Source organism: Anoplophora glabripennis, unplaced genomic scaffold (assembly GCF_000390285.2).
Source record: "Anoplophora glabripennis isolate ALB-LARVAE unplaced genomic scaffold, Agla_2.0 scaffold587, whole genome shotgun sequence".
NCBI lineage: Eukaryota > Metazoa > Arthropoda > Insecta > Coleoptera > Cerambycidae > Anoplophora > Anoplophora glabripennis.
This window is the reverse complement of record NW_019416700.1, coordinates 249,187-269,973: the sequence shown is the minus strand read 5'-3', so window position 1 is coordinate 269,973 and position 20,787 is coordinate 249,187. Positions and strand designations below refer to the sequence as shown.

At 32.6% G+C, this 20,787-nt stretch overlaps 2 protein-coding genes across 2 annotated transcripts in view; both read right to left on the bottom strand.

Moving 5' to 3' along the window:
* LOC108911557 (protein msta-like) overlaps nucleotides 1-6,592 on the bottom strand; it is a 43,140-nt gene extending 36,548 nt beyond the window's left edge. The window contains exon 1 of the mRNA XM_023455262.1: nucleotides 5,955-6,592. Coding sequence (XP_023311030.1) covers nucleotides 5,955-6,576 — 622 coding nt within the window. The 5' untranslated portion in view covers nucleotides 6,577-6,592. The remainder of the gene's footprint in view (nucleotides 1-5,954) is intronic.
* A 5,057-nt stretch (nucleotides 6,593-11,649) lies between these two features.
* LOC111691852 lies at nucleotides 11,650-13,814 on the bottom strand. Its single transcript, XM_023455261.1, has 3 exons — nucleotides 13,726-13,814; nucleotides 12,714-13,210; nucleotides 11,650-12,554 (listed from the first exon to the last, which is right to left on the bottom strand). Exons 1-3 carry the CDS (start codon nucleotides 13,812-13,814, stop codon nucleotides 11,650-11,652), a joined length of 1,491 nt encoding a protein of 496 aa, XP_023311029.1.
* Nucleotides 13,815-20,787: the final 6,973 nt, after the last annotated feature.

The window sequence follows — 20,787 nt, the reverse complement described above, 5'->3', positions numbered from 1 at the left end:
AGATTTTTACATTTGAAGACCTTCATGTTGATATAATGCCATTACCCGTGAAAATTTTTAAAACAATTAAGTGACTATGAAGAATCAGTAGCGAATAATTTATTAGTCGTTAAGAAGCGAGCATGAAATTTTCAGCGTCTGATAATGTTAATCGATGATGCAATTAATTGTCGAAACCGATGCACTACCATTATTATGTACTCAAGACGTGCCAGAAAGTTCAGTATATGAACAACAAATCAAGCTTTATCAGGCCCTGTGGTTTAAGTATGTTCAGTGAAGAATAGTAAATTATTCTTCAGTAGCCAAAAACACGTTGCCAAAATATTCTAAATAGGAATACCAGTCGTAAATATAACGACACATGTTGCGTAATATGATTATGTCAATTGAAAACTATTCATGGATGCACCACTCGAGACTATAATAATTTCTAAGTATAGGTAACTAATTTATTTTATATAAATTAGGAAATTTATTGCACTTAAATTTTCCATTCATCTCCAGAAATAAATGCCAACACTTTAACAACGTATTTAACTCGCTAAAAGCGACAACTTTTGTTTAATAATTATTTCGAAAGCTCACTTGTTAAAATAATACTAACGAGCCACCTATGAATAAAAGAAATACCAAAGTAACGCACGCTAATATTTTCTAGAGTTATCCACTGTCTTAAAATTTGTTGCTAGCAGTAATTCCCATTGTTTGCGCTTCTTCCTACTTATTATTAACTCAACTAAGAATTTTGGCTTGTGCTACAGAAGAGGTATCAAACTTTACAATTTTAAAAAAATTAAGAGGTAAATGAGATTCTCGAATAAAGATTATTAAATAAAAGTTGTTTTTTTGATGAGTTAAATGCATGGTTAAAATTTTGGCGCTAATTTTTGGGATAGCGTGTATGTATTCTTTCATTCATATCTAGTATGTTAGAAATGAAATATTAACTGGCATAAGGCCAGTTCCAATTATTACCTCCATTAGACGTACACACATTTTGTATTTAGTTACTTAAATTCTTGGTGCAATTTATGCAAATAAGAATTTCTCAAATTCCTTAGATATAGATACATTTCAGTAACAAATTTTTTACGAAATGTTGAACAATGAATGTCCAACCATTGATTATTATAAATAAATAAATAAATAAATATTAAGCACGTAGAATACCAAACTACAATATTTTTATAAATAATACACTTCACTGAAATATGTATGTTAATGCATTGTATAGATAATAGTAGTAATATAGTTTCAAAACAAGTGAAAATAGTACCATTTTTTATATGTCTATGAGGAATCTTGATACCCCAATTTTCGAGAAATAAATATTAAGTGAATCTTGATTCGTTTAGTAAAGTAACGCACTGTGATTTTTTTATCAGGAATAACTTTTTTATTCAGATATTTGTTTATTTTTGTAAAAATACCTTTTTTATTAATTTTGTTCATAGCAACTTTACTAATTGGTGATTGTAGTATATGTTACCGTATTGTTACATATTAGGTAAATAACCGTATTTATGAAAATTAAGTAATTGTTCTCCTTAACGAACAAATAATTTTAAAATAAACTCACACGACGCTTTGCCAGGCCTTTAAATAAAGCTCGTTCGGTAACGACACTAAAATTTTCTATTAGCTAAATTTATCCCTAGAAAGTTAAAAAATTAAGGTCACTCAAAACTGAAATGAGCTAGTTCTAAACAAGATTCCTTTAAGAGAGATTTCCTGTCTAATTGCATCAATCTGGATCAGAACTGTATACTTATACATATATCACAAAATTGCATCTTCAATACAGGGCTACTGTAACTCAAAAAACAATTAACTCAGATAATGAAAGTTTTGTTACAATCAATGAAAATTAAAAAAAAAAAGATAAGAACCTTTTGCTAGTCTCAATATAAAATGTGTAATCTTTGATTAGACATTTGTTTCTGTATAAATACTAACTAGTAAAGATTTAATATAAAAAATATATAAAACAAATATTTCATGTATTAATTAGAAATGAATTAAAATTCGAGTAACAGTGATCATGCACATAAACTGTAGAAGTACTATACAGATTACATGTACTAATACTCGTATACGAGATTTGTTCAGGAAATAAGTGAACTTTTTAATTAGGCGTTATTGGAGTGACATGAGGTTGAGCATTGAGTTGCACATAACCTCCTCTGTAATCACATGTTCTTGGATCTCATTTAGTTTTCGTTATATTGTTATTTGATCGCAACGTGTTTAAGTGTTAGTGGAGATTTTTGAAATGTGTGAATTTCTGGAACGACGATGCAACGTAAAATTTTGCGTGAAACTTTCACGGAAACGTTTGGACTTTTGAAAAAAGCTCACGGTGATGATGCTCTGGGTCGTAGACAATGTTACGAATGGTTTTTCACGATTAGAAAGTGGTCGTCAGTCAATTGAATATGATCCTTAACCAGGAAGGCCTTCGTCAATTGATGACTCTCACCTTCAGAAAGTGTGATGCTTGTCAATCGCCGATTGACTGTCAGAGAAATTGCAGAAAAGGTTAGTATCTCAGTTGGGTCGTGCCATGATATTTTGACTGAAAAATTGAACATGCATCGACTTGCAGCAAAATTTGTTCCTGGTCTGATGACCGAACAACAAATAGAAAATCGTGTGAACGTTTGTCAGCAACTTTTTGAACAATCCAATGACGAAACATTCATTCAAGGGATCATAACGGGTGACGAAAGCTGGATTTACGGATATGACATTGAGACAAAAGTTCATTCATTACAATGGATTAGCAAAGGATCTCCACGCCCGGGCGCACGTACCAAGAAAGCACGTCGATCCAGTGTCAAAGCGATGCTCACTGTTTTTTCTCACTTTAATCATATCACTTTTACATCATAACATTGCGCATGCACATTCAGCTTTGTCAATATCAGTTTTGTGCCAAAAATATTGTCCTTCCTCACCTTCCTTACTCGCCACACTTGACTCCTTACGATTTTTTCTTATTTCCGAAATTAAAATCAGTCCTGAAAGAACACGGTTTTCAGACTATGGATGACATCAAAGTAATTGGAAACACCGCTGGGAAAAGTGTGAGAATATGGGAGGAAACAAGGACCAATAAAATTGATAATAGAGTTTATAAAAATTAAGTTTGGTTATTTTCCGAAGAAGCCTCGTATATTTACAACTATAACTCAAAAACGATTTTTTTTTATTTTGGCGGTCTTGTATTGAGGGCGCGATGTATATTTTATTTTTATTATTTTATTATACACTAAATGAAAGTTACTTGATGTATTCAAATTTATAAACATAATTTTACAATTGTTTCATTAAATTAAGGACACAAATTCTAGGTCTCCCGCCTTATATTGAATTCCATATGGCATCAAATAAAAATTGGCGCTAGTTTTACTCTAAATGTTGGTGTAGATACTACACTCTATTCTTGGTGAAATGAACAAAGTGCGTGTTAGCCAGTTGGGAAAATTGTATATCCCTGTTAAAAGAGTTGAGCATACATTTTGAGAATTCTACAGAGAGGTGTTATTAACAAATGATAATGAAATTAAAATAACATTTATTGTAATATGTATATTAATTATATGATTATTTATTTACTTTTATTTTATATTGTAATAATAATAAATAATAATGTAATGTATTGCAGTACCTAAATAAAAATGTCTAAACAGAAATAAATTCTTGAAATACAATTTAATGCAGACCTGTTTTGTTTGTTTTAAGAACCTGATGACAACTCGACGTACGTAATTATTCTCTTAAATCTATGAATGTACTTTACATATAATTTATTTATTTGTAGTCATGTTGCATTTGCTGTAGCAAATATGTTGAGCGTATACAGGGTGAGTCATTACTAATGGTACACAGCTTAACGGCAGATTGTTAACGTCAAAATACAGCGATTGAGCCAAACATGCCTGTTGCCCCTTTTCGTTCTACAGGGTATTAAAGTTGAAAAAATATTTTCGATTATTTGCTATATTTTAAGTATGTGTGGACCGATTGTTTTAAAAATTTGTAGTTCTACGTTTTTTGAGGTGACAAATACGAATATGAAAACAGTATTGAGGTCACGTCTAGGGGGCGCTAGTTATACTGTCCTATCAATGTAAAAATATGTCTAACTTTTTGTATTTTACAATTTTGAATTTTCTAACTAGACATTATTGAACTACTTTCAATTCTAAATAAAAAAGGTATACTTGTTACAAATCGATAAACTTCACCGTTTTCGAGACACAGACATTTTAAGTTCTTGTGATATTCGGCGGGAATTAACTTAAAAAATTATTTTTTCCAAAGCAGTAGGCATTAACATAATAAATTGATAGCACATTATACCCAAGAAGTAAGATAATATCTTAATAGAAACCGGCACAGTTAGATTGGACGCGTTAACGAAGTACATTGGCCTACATGTAGTCCTGATTTAAATACGCTACGTTTTTCTTTTGGGGCTATCTTAAATCTCTAGTTTACAAAGACATTATTAATAGTCAAGAACAACTATGGACAAATACTCAAGAATCAGTTCATATTATCAAACAACATAGGACATTATTTAACATCAGAAAATATTTAAATAAGTGCATTGACGTCGCTTGTGGTTGCTATGAGAAACTTTTATGATTGATAATTTCTTAAGATATGAATAATAAAATTTTCAATTGCTGTCATATTCGTCTTAATTTTTATAATTCAGGTATCTTATGACCTGCAAATTTTCTAATTTAATTCCCGCCGAATCTCAAAAAATTGAAACGTCTGTAACTCGAAAACGGTTGAGTTTATCGATTTGTAACAAGTATACCTTTTTTATTTAAGATTGAACATAGTTCAAAAATTTCTAGTTCAAAAATTAAAAATTGTAAAATATAAAAAGTTAGACATATTTTTACATTGATAGGGCACTATAACTAGCGCCCCCTAGACGTTACCCCGACAATGTTTGCTTATTCATATTTGCCACCTCAAAAAACGTAGAACTACAAATTTTCATAACAATCTGTCCAAATATACTTAAAATATAGCAAAAAATCGAAAATATTTTTTCAACTTTAAACACCCTGTAGAACGAAACGAAGCAACAATTCACTAAAGCATGTTTAGCTCAATCGCTATGTTTTGACATTAACAATCTGCCATTAAGCTGTGTACCATTATTAATGACTGACCCTGTATAGAGAATTCAACATAAGTAAATATTCTATTTAATAGACATCTCAATTTTACATTTGATAACAAAAAAATTAGATAACATAAATGGTTAAATTTGTCAGCCCAAACAATTCCTAAATTTATTTTTTATTATAAATTTTTTAATTGAAATAAAATGTTGACAATATTTTTAGATTTAGAGATGGTACAATTTCTAATGTGGGACTCTGTAATTAGAATATCATTTATATTTTCCAAATGTAAATAAATTAATTAATTAATTAACCGTCCCGATATGAATTATGACAGTAACACTAAGCAGTTGCTAACCATAAGAAATTATGCTTCTGTATAAATTATAACGTGATACAATTTATGAGCTAATTAAAGAATATGTTAACCACCCAACGAATACAATAGGATCGAATAGGTCCATCACATAAATTAAACATCCTGTCAGTACATACTGCCAAAATAATTACAATTGATACATACCTACTTATTTTTAGTTACGTCATTTGCGCCTCTGTAAGTAGTTCGATGCATAAAACTTAAATTTAAAAATATCTGTTGGTATGAAATAAACAACATAAGCCAGGTTAAAATAAAGCATGTTTTAAAACAAGTCTGTTTTATACATGTAGAGCTCTAGTTTTCTAAGATAGTGTGAAATATGGATGTAACCGTATGTGGTAAGTTCTTGTTTATGTCGTTTTTAATGTGAATACTATATAGATAGCTTCATAAATGTGTACTAAAATAATTCCTACCTCGTAAATCTGACTGATTTTCTTCACATCCAGTGATAACTTCAAAAGCATTTGCATCTAGTACAGAACAAACGATCTTTAGAAAATGTTTTTCATCTTCCTTTATTTCAAATGACAATTCATCTGACAACGTATCAATTTCATGGCCATGATTTTTACCTCTATGGTACTTCAGATTTCTTACAATTTCTTTATCTTCTTCACTCAATAGAAGTGACCGCAGTGGAGTCAAACACTTTAATAATTTCAACGATCCATCCTCCACAGGCTTTTTATTGCTCATAAACCTTATTAGTTTACATTCTCTCTGATGGTCGAAGGAGTTTTGACACAAATCTGAACAGAGAGACAGCCCACAGTTATTCTCACATTTCGTGAGATTCTTGACATTGAAACAATTTACACAAATTTCTTGTAAACCGTCCACACACCTTGGACCTATGATCACTGGAGTATCGAGGAAAACCAATTCTCCAACTTCTATGTTACGTTTTGCAAACACACCGAAACCACCTAAGGTAGACTCTTTAATTTCCCAGGGTGCATCCTCGTAGAAAATATTATTCCTTTTTAAATACTTATCTATTATTCTGTTTAAATTCTCAACTGTTCGTGGGCTCATAACTGTACTTAAAACTGAACTTAACACGCCGCAAGTATAGTTCTGAGAAGCAGCAGGTCTGTTGCGTTAATTGCTGTTGATATTTACCGAGCACTATTTTTACCCGCAAAAAAATGGAAGAAATAAAAATCTTTAATTAGAAATGCTGCTACTTAATACCCATCTGCAGCTTGAAGTTCCCAACTTTAAATACCTGCTTCACGAAACAAATTATTTTTCTTTCTGCTATTTAAAATTATACTCTTGAAAATATGTTGTTTTCTGTTTTACAAGAAACACAGGTATTTTTAGAAAGGTATCCAAATATACCATCATATCATACAAGTTATGGAGGTTATATTCTTCTGCAGTTTTTAAAAACAGCATTTGATGATATTTTGGAATGTAAATATTTTTGTATCAAATGTTTCGATAAATTTGTATTTAACATATTCTTATTCAGCTTTATACACATATTTTTAATTAACACATTAATAAGTAATAAAATGAAAGTGAAAGTAGAAAACACTAAATACGTGACACTTTTATTTCTATCTTACAATTTTAAACAAATGTGTTATCTATGTTGGTAAACATATACATAATATCAGATATTTCGGATATATTTTAAAGAAATCCCTGCTTATTTGAGTATTTTGCCAACCGCGGAAAATTAATTAAACTTTTACGCGAACCTACATCAAAAAATTTTACAAATACAAATAAATATATATATACCTAGCTGCATATTTTTTTTACTTCAATGAGAGATTTTACGCTAGGCAAAAACATTTCACCAAAACAACCTTATTCTTCTGACTGAAAGCTTAATTTAATTGATTTTAATTTTATTTTACACTAACACGTTCCTACATAAGCCAAAAATGTTGCATTTTAGAATTACATTAATATTTTTTAATTACAAGAAAATAATAAAATAAATAAAAGTTTAGTTTTGGATTGCTCACAAATGTAAACGCTATTATTTTTTTTTACATAAACATTCACATTTTCTTTTCCTCCAATATATTTCAAATTGGACTAGCTATTATTATAAAGCATTAAAAGTTCTAAGCTTATTCCATATCGCTTGGATGTATCGCCTTCTTGGTATAAACAAAATCTGTATATGATTCCTGCTAAAAGTATCGTGGCCATCATGCTATTTTTGGAATAACAACAGTTCAAGTAGCCACGTTATGCATAAAAAAATAATATTAATAATAATTATTTACAAAGCTTTCCTAAACTATTTTTTGTAACGAAATAAATTCCATAAATTTAGAACACCCAGTACCTCTAACGTTTTCAGACACATATTTATAGGAACTTTACTTATCAATTTATCGCACGTAGAATCCACTGTTAACGTTTTGTTCATTTACATATGAATACAGGATGTCCAGGAAAATCTGGGAAATATCTCGGGTGAAGATAGAACATGAAAAAATAAGATGACAAGTTCCTATAAATTTTTTTCGTACAGGCCCTCCCTACGGAGATATGTGCCCCTGAAGAAGGACGCCGCTCGAAATCTTGAATAATTTTTGAAGTAGGTACTTAATATAATTTAATAAAAATTTTATGTGACGGACACTAGTAAGGGCCTCTTAAAATAGTATCCTTGAAACATATTTAGCTTTTTTAGTTTACCAAGGGTGGGCTAAGCTTTACAACTTAATGCCTACATTTTTAGCACCCTGTATGATAAAGACTAAAATAATAAATCTGGATAGCTTGAACCTTAGACTAAAAAACAGGTACTATTGTTTATTATCGATAAAATGAACCGTTTAGGAGAAAAACAATAATAAACGAATTCATGTTTTATTTTTAATAAAAAGGGCCATGAATTCTATTTTTTTTTTCTCGACAACAGTGACATCGCTGACATATTGATCCTTTACTTCGTTATTAATTTACCGATTTCGTGTTAATTTAACTATGAATTAATTCGAAATATGAAATACACGTTTATTGAGTATGCAGATATGCATCTCATGTATGGTCTTGCGTCTTGCAATGCTTTACAAGCCAAAAGGTTATATCACGACTATATACTAATGCCCACAAATTTTTATTAAATTATATTAAGTACTTTGAAAGTTATTCAAGAAAAACCGATTTCCAGCGGCGTCGTTCAGGGACACATATAGGAAGGGCCTGTGGGAAAAAAAATGTATGGAAACTTGTCATCTTATTTTTTTCATGTATACTAACTACACCATCCTATATATCGGAAATTAACCATTTTCGAACGCGAACGCGTATTTATAGGAACTTGAACTCATGACGTAGAATCTACTAATAAAGTTTTGTCAAATATTTTATATAGATCCTGTATATACATATGTATTGTCTTAAAGATACTTAGATAGTAATACTAAACTAAAAATGAATACAGCATTGAGTTTACCCTATTTGAACTGAGAAAGTTTGCATGCCCAAAAAGCTGATTATGCAAAAGATATCTAAACACATAGACAAAATTCTTAACTTATAATATTGAGGGAAACAACTACTCTATAAGCTATACGCCTCCATTAGCATGTACATGCATATATTTCATATTTCTTTTTTATTTTTAAGATTAATTGATTTTCATGTTTAGAACAAAAAAATTTACGTAATTCTTTAGCGCTTGCCTTTTTAATACTTTAATCGTTTCCGTGCTTGCTTAGCTTTCAAGTTACGAGTTTTGATTAGGTATTATTTTTATTTAAAAGACAGCAACAAAATATTTCAGATCTAAAGTATTTTTTTGTCATTCATCAGTGCTGCTTAGTGCTGTAATTATTTTCGTTAGTACATTTTTAGTTCCAACTTCAAACACTATTTAATTTTTGTTAAATGATAATGTTAATCCCCAACGGGTTCCGGATTTGAACAAATTTGATTTGATTCGTTAGTGGTTCATTATATAAAATGATTCCCTATTTTAACACTTTTGCTAGCCCAAATACATTGATAAACTTTTATGCTTCTTTTTGTTGATTATAAACCGACCCAATTGTTTCCAATTTTGTGGTGTGAAATTGTTCGTAATAGTCATAATTTCACACAGGTTTTAATTCAGTTAGTTTAACCATAAATCTGCTAGCTAAATCATAGCACTTAATGACGCAGCACCTATAAAGCTTTGTATTGTCGCAGGCATCATGGAAATTTGGGTTCCCCTTATCTCCACTAGTGTATTGTCTCTCGCACAGAGTTTTTCAAATAGTTTGCAAAAGCACAATAAGTTAATAGATAAAATCAAACTTTTCCGATTATTCTATGAAAAAGATAAGTGAAATATAACCGTCTGAATGTATACCACACAACTACATTCGCAGGGCTATATCTCAGTATCCAGGTGTTGACATCTGAAAGGGACTTAGCTGGCTCAAATCATAAAAGAAATATGTAATCGTGTTGGAACGAATACGAATATATTTTTGCGAAATCGCAATAAATAGCGTTCTCGCAAAATTTTGGTGTTTCAAAAAAATTCTATAGAATTTTTACCAAATTTTATTATTTGTTGTCATTCTATATCTAATATTATTCTGCATCATAGTGATATCAGATCCTGTCACTTATCGACTTATTTAATCTGGAAGCAAACATGAAAGAGAGCGCACTACATGAAAATGATCAGAGGATCGATTGGTAGCAACAAAGGTATAATCACGAAAAAAGCGAAAGTGTGTAAAATCCTTAATATATGTACGGGGCCTTCATAAATGTCCGAGACATTAAGAAACGCAGTTGACCATTGGGTGAGCAAATTTAAAAAAAATTGTAGGTATCTATACTATCTAATGACATTATGACATAGGATTTTTAATTACATTTTATGAAACTGTGTCCAAAGATTTGCTTGGTTTTAGGAAAGACTATGTTCCCCAATGTCACGGGCATTTATGAATGCACTATATACAGGGTGTTTGGAAAAGTTGGTACAAAATTTAAGAGGGTGAAAGTAGAGCGAAAAGTAATATAAAAAGTTCCTATAAACATTGGTCCTCCGCAGCACGGTTACTGAGATATGGCCCTCCAAAGGGGTCTTATCATTTGAATATTTTTTAAAATAACTTTCTCTCTGATTAAGATAACGGAATGAAAATTATAGGTAATAATTATACCATAAGGGTCTTTAACTACCATAAGTTTCATCAAAATCGGTTATAAATAAGGATAGTTTTGTAACTACTCTTAATAGTAATTTTTCGAATTTGTTATTCCTTTGAATTATCAAGCAAATAATATTATTTTTTAATGAATTGGTCTTTTTTGAAGAAAAAATGTCCCTACTTTTTTTTTCGAATTCTGCTTAGTTTAGTCAGAAATAATTATTTTTTAAATAATGTATGGTTCAAAATAGTAACTTTTTTAACATTTTCAAATAGTAGGCGTCTTTTTTAGTGACAGTTTCTTTGTAATGATTCTAATGATTGTCACTTTCGCATGCTATGATTTAAATTGTTATGTTTCTTTATTTTCTTAGTTGTGATCTTTGTGCTCAACTTTGCATTTCATTCGATTTTTTTACAACCATAAACCATCATGCTTTTACTAACCGTGAATATGCCGATATGCATTTCATTTATGGTTTCTGTAATGGAAATAGTGTGGCGGCTCAAAGAGAGTATCGGCATATTCACGGTTAGTGAAAGCATGGTTGTAAAAAAATCGAATGAAATGCGAAGTTGAGTATCATTACAATGAAACTGTCATTATGAAAGATGCCTACTATGTGAAAATGTTAAAAAAAGTTACTGCTCTGAGCCATACATTATTTAAAAAATAATTATTTCTGACTAAACTACGCAGAAAAAAAAAGTAAATACATTTTTTCTTCAAAAAAGTCCAATTGATTAAAAAATAATTATTTGCTTGATAATTCAAAGGAATAAAAAAAATTCGCATAGCTTCTGTTAAGAGTAGTTACAAAACTATCCTTATTTATAACCGATTTTGATGAAACTTATGGTAGTTGTTTGGTTTTGTGGTAAATAAATTGACCTTAAAGTGGACTGTATATTTGTTGACAAACGTTACAACATGACATGTCTAGCCTACTTTTTTCTACGTTATTACAAACAACTAAACTTAAGCTAAGGAAACTAAGGAGCGTGCTCCGTCCATGCCTGATTGATGCCCATTAATTGATGGTCTCCAAAAAATTCTCTGCAGGTCCCTGTGTTCTTCTTTTATCAGTACTTGGTGGTACATTTTTGCGACGTCCGCTGCGATAACGGAATTGTACTTACGAAATCTGATTAGAATGTCGAACAAGTCATCCTGGATTTTTGGACCAACCATTAATTTGTGATTTAAAGAAACACCTGTATCTGTTTCAGCTGAACCATCGAAAACAACACGAAGTTTTGTCGTTTGTGAAGATTCGCGTAAGACTCCGTGATGAGGTAAGTAATACACGACCTTATGTGTTTCATTGGTCAAATGATCTTTGATCTTTGTCATGTGCCCTAGATCTTCATATTCTTTCATGAAATCCCTGTACTGTTTTCCAAACTCCTCATTTGATGCCAACCTATTTTCCAAATTGTTAAATCGCTTCAATGCCCTTGAGTACGAATTTCCTAATTCTTCCAAGTTGTCACGTATTGGTAAATTTACTATAAATCTTCCGTCTCCGTTTTGCTCTGTCGTTTTGACAAAAATGTCTTCGCATACCCTTTCTTCTTTTGATAAAATATGGTGATTCTGGACGTTTTCTATTCTCCAAAACTTTTCCAACTGATCTTGTAGGTTTAGATTGTCGTTTTGTTCTACACTAAGATTGCAGATTCGTGTTTGCTTAGTCAGACTTGATTGCGTAGGGGGTACCGTTCCCGAAATTATCCAACCTAACTTTGTTTTCTGAATGATAGGCAAACCTTTTCCTAACCTTATTTGTCCCACACAAAGTAAATCCCAAAATATGGTAGCTCCAAGTAAAATGTCTATCTTGCCCGATTTATTGAAAGTGGTGTCCGCTAGATTAATGTTTCCTGGAATATTAAAATCGACTGTATTTACTGTAGTGACCGGTAAATTGTCGGTGATTTTGTTTAATAATAAAAATGTCGAATTGATGTGATAACCATTAAACTTTGAAACAATTGTCGCATTTGTAATGTAATGAACATTTGTGGCTATTTGATTTATACCTGCTACCGGCACGTTTGTTTTTCGAACTGATAGTTGTAACCTGTCACATAATTCTTTCGTTAAGAAATTGGACTGAGAACCAGAGTCTAACAATGCTCTGCATTCATGTGATTTCCCGAATTTGTCTTTTATGAGAACCAAAGCCGTTGATAATAATATCTCTGAATGTACCTTAACGTTTGCTGTTAATGAAGTGGTATCACTGTTAATCCCTTGTGTTTTGCAGTTTGTATCAGCCAACTCTACCCCTGATTGACTGCTGCCCGCATTTAATGTGCCCTTTGGTACTTGCTCCGGCTTGTCTACATGCAATAACGAATTGTGTTTCTTTTCGCAATGCTTGCAACCCTTAGATGTGCAATTCTGTACGATATGACCTGTGACCGCCTGCGCTCCTGCGCGGCGCCAGGGGACCCTCCGGCGTCTTGAACCGGGTAATTTATTAATTCCTCCACTCTTACTGTCTCTCCCAAATCCCGATTTATCAATGAGACATCTGCGATTACGCTTAAGGTATCCTCTGAGACCCCTCGTGCACTTGGTTCAGCAAAGGCACCCTCGAGAGACTCTGTCGAGGTTAAGGACTCACGTAGCCGTTCAGAGTTCATTTGGTCTACTGGTAAGGGGACGCAAGCCTCTTCGCGGAATCTTGATGTCATTCTTCGTTGGGAGACTCAGATACCCAGGTGACAAAATCGGTCTGTATAAACAGGTAAATTGGTGACAAAATTGGTAGGTACAATCAGGTAAGTTTCTTTTACCACCAAAAGGTGACGAGTTATTAATCTAAGAAAAATGACACACTGGGTAAGTTTAATTTCACACATATATTGTCTAACTTTCAGGTTATTACCACTTCTGTCTATTAACTCGTTTACGAGACTCGTGGCAACGGATTTGCCACTTTCACGACTACTATTCCCCACTTTCGTAGCGGTTCTCGCCGTTTTAGTGCCTTATACTAATGTCTAACGAATTATTCTGGTTTCATACTTTGGCAACTACACTTACTTCGCGTCTCCCGCGCTATCACCAGTTCTCTCGCGTAACCGCTCGCCTAATACGGACTTTCCATCCAGTTCCTGACTTCCCGTCACCATATAACTCCTTTCACTCTTCTTGCTATCCTCTGGTTTTTTCACTAGTGAAGTGTCAACAAAATGTCACCAAAATTATATTTTATGCCAAAACCTACTATTAACGATCATATTTCGCGAACCACGGAAAATATATGCCTTAAACAATTCCAACATAAGTTGGCCTTTTTTATTTCATCACGTTTAGACTGAACTGGTAATTCAATAAACGTTTTGCAATGAAATATTTGGTGAGGTTGTTTACACAGAAAACAAGTTTCGTGTGATGTTACAAAACTTTTAGAACCCTTGGAATGGTCAGTTACTTGATTTCTATGAAAATTTCCCTTTTCCCCAAATTTTCCTTCCCTTGGATTGTTTGAATATAAATACTGACATCTGTATGCTAAAAAATCTATAAATTCAAACATTGTTTGAAACGATTTGATTGAGCACTTTTTTTTCCACTCATTTTTTGTTATTGAGTCTAATTTCTTTTCTAATAAATAGATTAGTAAGACATCCCATGTGTCAACCGGTAACTTTAAACTTTTTAAAACCCTAACAGNCACTTTTTTTTCCACTCATTTTTTGTTATTGAGTCTAATTTCTTTTCTAATAAATAGATTAGTAAGACATCCCATGTGTCAACCGGTAACTTTAAACTTTTTAAAACCCTAACAGTTTTTCTTATTTCGTCCAAAAATCTTTTTAAACCTGTATATGATTCTTTTTGCATTGGCGGAAATTCGCATATTGAATGAATGTGACTTAACGCAATAAGCTTATTATTTTCAAAACTATCTCGTAATAAATGCCACGCCTCAATGTAATTTTCATCGCATACTTCTAAAGATTGTATTACTTCTGCGGCTGCCCCTTTTACTAAACTTTTTAAATAAAAGAATTTCTCAACCGGCGTTAACTCTTCGTCGTTATCAATCATGGATGTAAACACGTCGCGAAACTCCAACCACGATTTGTAGGAACCATAAAATGGTGTTATTTCAATAGTAGGTAACTTTACATTTTTCGCTTTTTTATGAACCGGACCTAAACTTTGTTGCGCTGCTATCTCTCCTGCATTTTGATTAACCAATAATCTTTTTGCATCCCCGATTAATTTGTAATAATTTTCCTCAAAAATATCCCTTTCATTTTTTTGTAATTCTGTTTCGTCGATTTCCTCTATTTGTTCCTGAATTTTATTAAATTGATCATACATTTCCTCGCACCTCTTTATTCTCTCTGAAAGCTGAGAAAGAGTTTCTTCCCTGACCTCGCTTAAAAACCTTTCAAATCGGGTTAACTGCCCTTTGATGTTACCGCGTTTTATTTTTAATGATTTTAAATCCGCCATTTTAACGCCCGAAAGAGTTATTTTATTTACTTGCCGGTATGCCTTGTGCCTTTACCAAATCGTGTGTCGTGCTCTAAGCCCGAGTGCTATTCAACACGCTGCTCTAACTCTTCTTTCGACTGCTTTGATTCTCTGACTCGCTGCCGTTCCCCGCTGCTTTCTTTTCGCCAAGAGATGTCCAGGTACTCCCTTGTCTTGTTGGTACTCCCTTGACTTGTTACTTGGTGATCTGTGCTGCACGAAGACCCTGGAAATTCCTGTCGATGTTGCTGCCTTTTACTTTTCCTCCACTAACTGGATTTGCTTTTCTCCCCTAATGAGAAATACCACGAAACACTTTTACTAGTGAATCCGGCTCGAAGGACCAATGTTTGGTTTTGTGGTAAATAAATTGACCTTAAAGTGGACTGTATATTTGTTGACAAACGTTACAACATGACATGTCTAGCCTACTTTTTTCTACGTTATTACAAACAACTAAACTTAAGCTAGGGAAACTAAGGAGCGTGCTCCGTCCAGTAGTTAAAGACCCTTTTGGTATGATTATTACCTACAATTTTCATTCCATTATCTTAATCAGAAAGAAAGTTATTTTAAAAAATATCTAAATGATAAGACTCCTTTGGAGGGCAATATCTCAGTAACGGTACTGCGGAGGACCAATATTTATAGGAACTTTTTTTTACTATTTTTGGCTCTACTTTCACCCCCTTAAATTTTGTCCCAACTTTTCCAAACACCCCGCATATCTGCTACCTGAAAAATGCATTCAAATATAATTATTCACATAAAGATATACTTATTACTCTTGTTATCGCTTATTATTATTAATCGTTATTTTATACTCGCTACTCTTCTATATACAGGGTGTTCCAAATAAAACTTCCTACCTGGAAAATATCGAAAAAAAAGAAACCTGAGTACCTGAGACATGTTAATTTTCGTTTAAAGGGGGACACGTGATGGCATAAGTTTTGGTGTCTTGGACACTATCCCTTATGCAGGGGCGTAAAATACCCTTAAATTTTAAATGGCACCCTGTGTTGAGTGACACCTCATTTTAAAGCTTTTTCAATATTACTCACGATGACATACGACTTTTTAAATTTTGGTTTGGATATGATAATAAAATCTTCACTTAAAGAATAAAACAAAATATACATGAATGAAAGAATGTTATTTTATTAAATGTTCAAATTGGTTTCCCTCCGCTTCCGTATAATAATAGAATCTTTGCTCCACTTCCGAACGAACATTTCGAAACATTTCGGGCGTTATCTGACGACATTCTTCAACAAATCGCCGACGAAGCTCCTCAAGTGAGTTCGATCGTTTTCGACTTTAAATGTCCTCATAGAAAAAAGTTTAAGGGCGTTAGATCTGGTGATCTGGAAGGCCACTCAATTGAACCTCTGCATTCTATCCAGTAATTTGGAAAGTTCTGATTAAGAAATCACTCACAGCTACGGCATAATGTGGTGGAGCACCATCCTACTGAAGCCACACATCCTCTTTTGGCCAAGCGTTGTCATTTTCCAACACTACACAATCATCGGGTAGATATGCGTTTCCAGTAGATTCAGATACATGTTTCCATTAAGTTTTCCCAGTAGGAAGAAAGGCCCTATGAGGTATGCTTGCCCAAACATTTAATATTCTTGGATGCTGCATATGATTATACAAGTTTCATGAAAAATGCATGGATTTTCATCACTCCAGTAGCGGCAATTATGGCGGTTGACTCGACCATCCAGTTGAAACGTACATTCATCGGAGAAACACATTGAGTACAAAAAACTTGGAATCATTCGAGCACGATCACTTATGTCTTCACAGAACTGCAAGTCAATCAAGATCGTCTTTATTAATTTCTTGTAGCAAATTAATTTTTAACATTCGGCGGCAACTAGGTACAGAAACTTCCGAAGTACTCGCAAGTTTCCTGAAAGTCAAAGGTTCCATTGCTATATGACTCATAGTCCAGACGGTATCTGTTTCAAAAAGCCATATTTGGGTGAATCGTATATCCACGGAGATTTTTGGCTTATTGGCTTTCAAATATCACTAGAAATGAATGTTTTTCTATGCGCATAAAAAAAATGTGGGCTTAACTTTTGGCGGCACAATATGTTAAAAAAAATTCGAAAAATGTCATATTTTTCTTCCTATTTAGTTATGTATCTTTTCAAGAGTTGATTTTAGGCGAAAATGGAAGAGGAAAAAAATGTTTGCAATTAAATTTTTTACAAAACATGTCTAGATACAAATCGAATGAATCATGTTTATTATGGTAAAAATCGAAAAAATCGCAAAAATGGGGTTAAAAAACAATACTTTTTAGGGAATTTTTTTGGGGTATTTAAATTGGGTATAGGACCTTTATACTTGGCTCAAAAAAACTTCATGTTATGTAGAATTATCACACCAAATTTCATCAAAATCGGTTCGATAGATTTTGCATAATAATTTTGCAATCCAGATTTTGAAAAAAAAATTGCAAATTTTCAAATTTTTGCACAGCAAAAACCAAGGCCCTTAGATACTTGAAAATTTAATCACATATAGAAGGGCTCTCAAGCTTTCAAACTTTTTTTGAAAAATTCGAATCCGTCAATTGGGAGAGCTCTGGCGCTTGTTTAAACATTGGTCGAATTTTTGTACTTATAAACAATTAGAACTTTATGAATATTCAATCAAATCGAATTTTTTAAAGCAGCTTTTAAAAGTTCTTGGAAAGACGCTTCTTTAAAAAAAAAAACAGAACGATTGATCAATTAGTTACGTAGTTATAGCCGATTCAATTTCGAGCAGGCCGAAGCGGCCGCACTCTCTGCTTCCCTCACCACCACCAAAAGTAAAAACGATTTTATTGAATTTCTCGCTTGCATAAATAACTTTTTAAAGTAGGTTGCCAATGAAGAACAGTATTGTAATCTTAGACCTGGTAAGTACTCGGAATATCAAAGGTATTTTTTGAAAAATTAGCCCGGATGTCCCAGTACATTTAGTGTAAATGACGGCTATAACTACGTAACTAATTGATCAATCGTCCTGTTTTTTTTAATGAAGCGTCTTTCCAAGAACTTTTAAAACCTGCTTTAAAAAATTTGATTTGATTGAATATTCACAAAGTTCTAATTGTTTATAAGTACAAAAATTCGACCAATGTTTAAACGAGCGCCAGAGCTCTCCTAATTGACGGATTCGGATTTTTCAAAAAAAGTTTGAAAGCTTGAGAGCCCTTCTATATGTGATTAAATTTTCAAGTATCTAAGGGCCTTGGTTTTTGCTGTGCAAAATTTTGAAAATTTGCAATTTTTTTTTCAAAATCTGTATTGCAAAATTATTATGCAAAATCTATCGAACGGATTTTGATGAAATTTGGTGTGATAATTCTACATAACATGAAGTTTTTTTTGAGCCAAGTATAAAGGTCCTATGCCCAATTTAAATACCCCAAAAAAATTCCCTAAAAAGTATTGTTTTTTAACCCCATTTTTGCGATTTTTTCGATTTTTACCATAATAATCACGATTCACTCGATTTGTAACTAGACATGTTTTGTAAAAAATTTAATTACAAACATTTTTTCCTTTTCCATTTTCGTCTAAAATCAACTCTTGAAAAGATACATAATTAAATAGGAGGGAAAATATGACATATTTTGAATTTTTTTTAACATATTGTGCCGTCAAAAGTTAAGCCTACGGTTTTTTTATGCGCATAGAAAAATTTTCATTTCTAGTGATATTTGAAAGCCAAAAAGCCAAAAATTTCCGTGGATATACGATTCACCCAAATCAAAACAGATACCGCCTGGTCTATCAGGACAACTACCTGATTACCCTCATTACGTACGACCTGTTCACGTTGATGCTCTGTTCGCAACCGATCGAGTTTTCGAAAATGTTTGCACTAAATCCAGAACGTACCGACGCGAAGTGTTTTTGTCAGATCAGGATGACGATCATTGAAAATCTATGCTCCCTACCGTGCACAGTCATTATTTTTGTAGAACAAACTAATTATTTCCACTTTTTCAGCAATTGTATAAATCATTTTCATTCTATCGACTTTGAAATGATTTTACGTGATATTGTCTCGACAAGACAAGACGAGACAATATTGTCTCGTTTAAAGTAAAACAGGTAAAAAAGTTGAACTAATGGAGTAGGAAGTTTTTGTATTGACAGGTAAACGAAAAATCAAAACGAAATTGTTGAAGAATGTCGTCAAATAACGCTTGAAATGCGTCGAAATGTTCGTTCTGAAATGAAGCAATGATTTTTTTATGTATGGAAGCGGAGGGAAACCAATTATTTGACACCTAATAAAATAACAATCTTTCATTCATTGATATTTTGTCTTATTCTGTAAGTGATGATTTTATTGTCATATCAAAACCATAACTTAAAAAGTCGTATGTCGTCGTGTGCAAAATTGAAAAAGCTTTAAATTGAGGTGTCACTCATCATAGGGTGCCATTTAAAGTTTAAGGGTATTTTACGCCCTTACCGAAGAGGTAGCTTCCAAGACACCAAAACTTACGCTATCATGTAAAGAAAATTGACGTGTCTTTGGCATTTTTGTTTTTTTTTTAATTCCGATATTGCCCAGGTGGGAAGTTTTAATTGAAACACCCTGTTTACTTAGAGAAAATACTACACGGAGGAAGCACGCTTATGGTGATAGTGTAGACGAACGTCAGAGAAAGAGAAAATTGGTTATTATCTTTCTCTCTCGCGCATTTTCTTCTAAGTGATTGATTAACTAACACTACTCCTTCCTCAATGATTAGAAAGAGAGATCGAGTACCCAAACTATCGCCTTTTCTCTCTACAGCGTCTGCACTGTTTAACACGCGGTGCTATATATGATATAGTTAGACAACCAGTTAAACTTTATATTTAAAATGCTAGATTGCGACATAAAATCCCTGTCATATATATTTTTACTACCAGACTACGGTAACAAGGATTTTATGAAAATTATCTAGTATTTCCTTCCTAAGTGACGAATTGTCTTAACTATATTATATACAGAGTGTCCCGTAATTAATTGGACATTAGCTATAAAAAAATGATAGCTGGCATAAAAATAAAGCATTTGGGCCAAACATGCCTTAGCAAAATCTTACTCGTTTTCGTTCTACAGGGTTTTATTAACTTTTTTCAAATTATTTTTTAAAACATCTTGAAAGCTGTTCAACAGCTTTCGATTAAATTTGGTATCGTGCTCAGCATGCGTAATACGAAAATGGTATTAATTTCACCATTGCCGCTAGATAACGCCCCCTACAGCAACATTAGTTGATTAACATCGTCATAACGTTTTTGTTCACCCTATATGTACATTCTTGAACAAAAATAAAGAACTGGCATTCAATTTCACGCAAAAAGTGTATACTTTTTTGAAGCCAAAATAGTAGACCATTTTCGAATTAAACATAATTTTGAAGAAATTCATTCAAGTTCATCTAGAATGCAAACGGATAAATTGTGGATGTTCAGCGTATCCAGAGCAACCTAGGATGTCCATAGGATGTGTGTTATTTGCATAGGAAGCCGTCATAATAGAAAAGTAGCATACATACAGCATACACCGATGTAAAAGCAGAAGCAATTTCCTTCCTTCTGG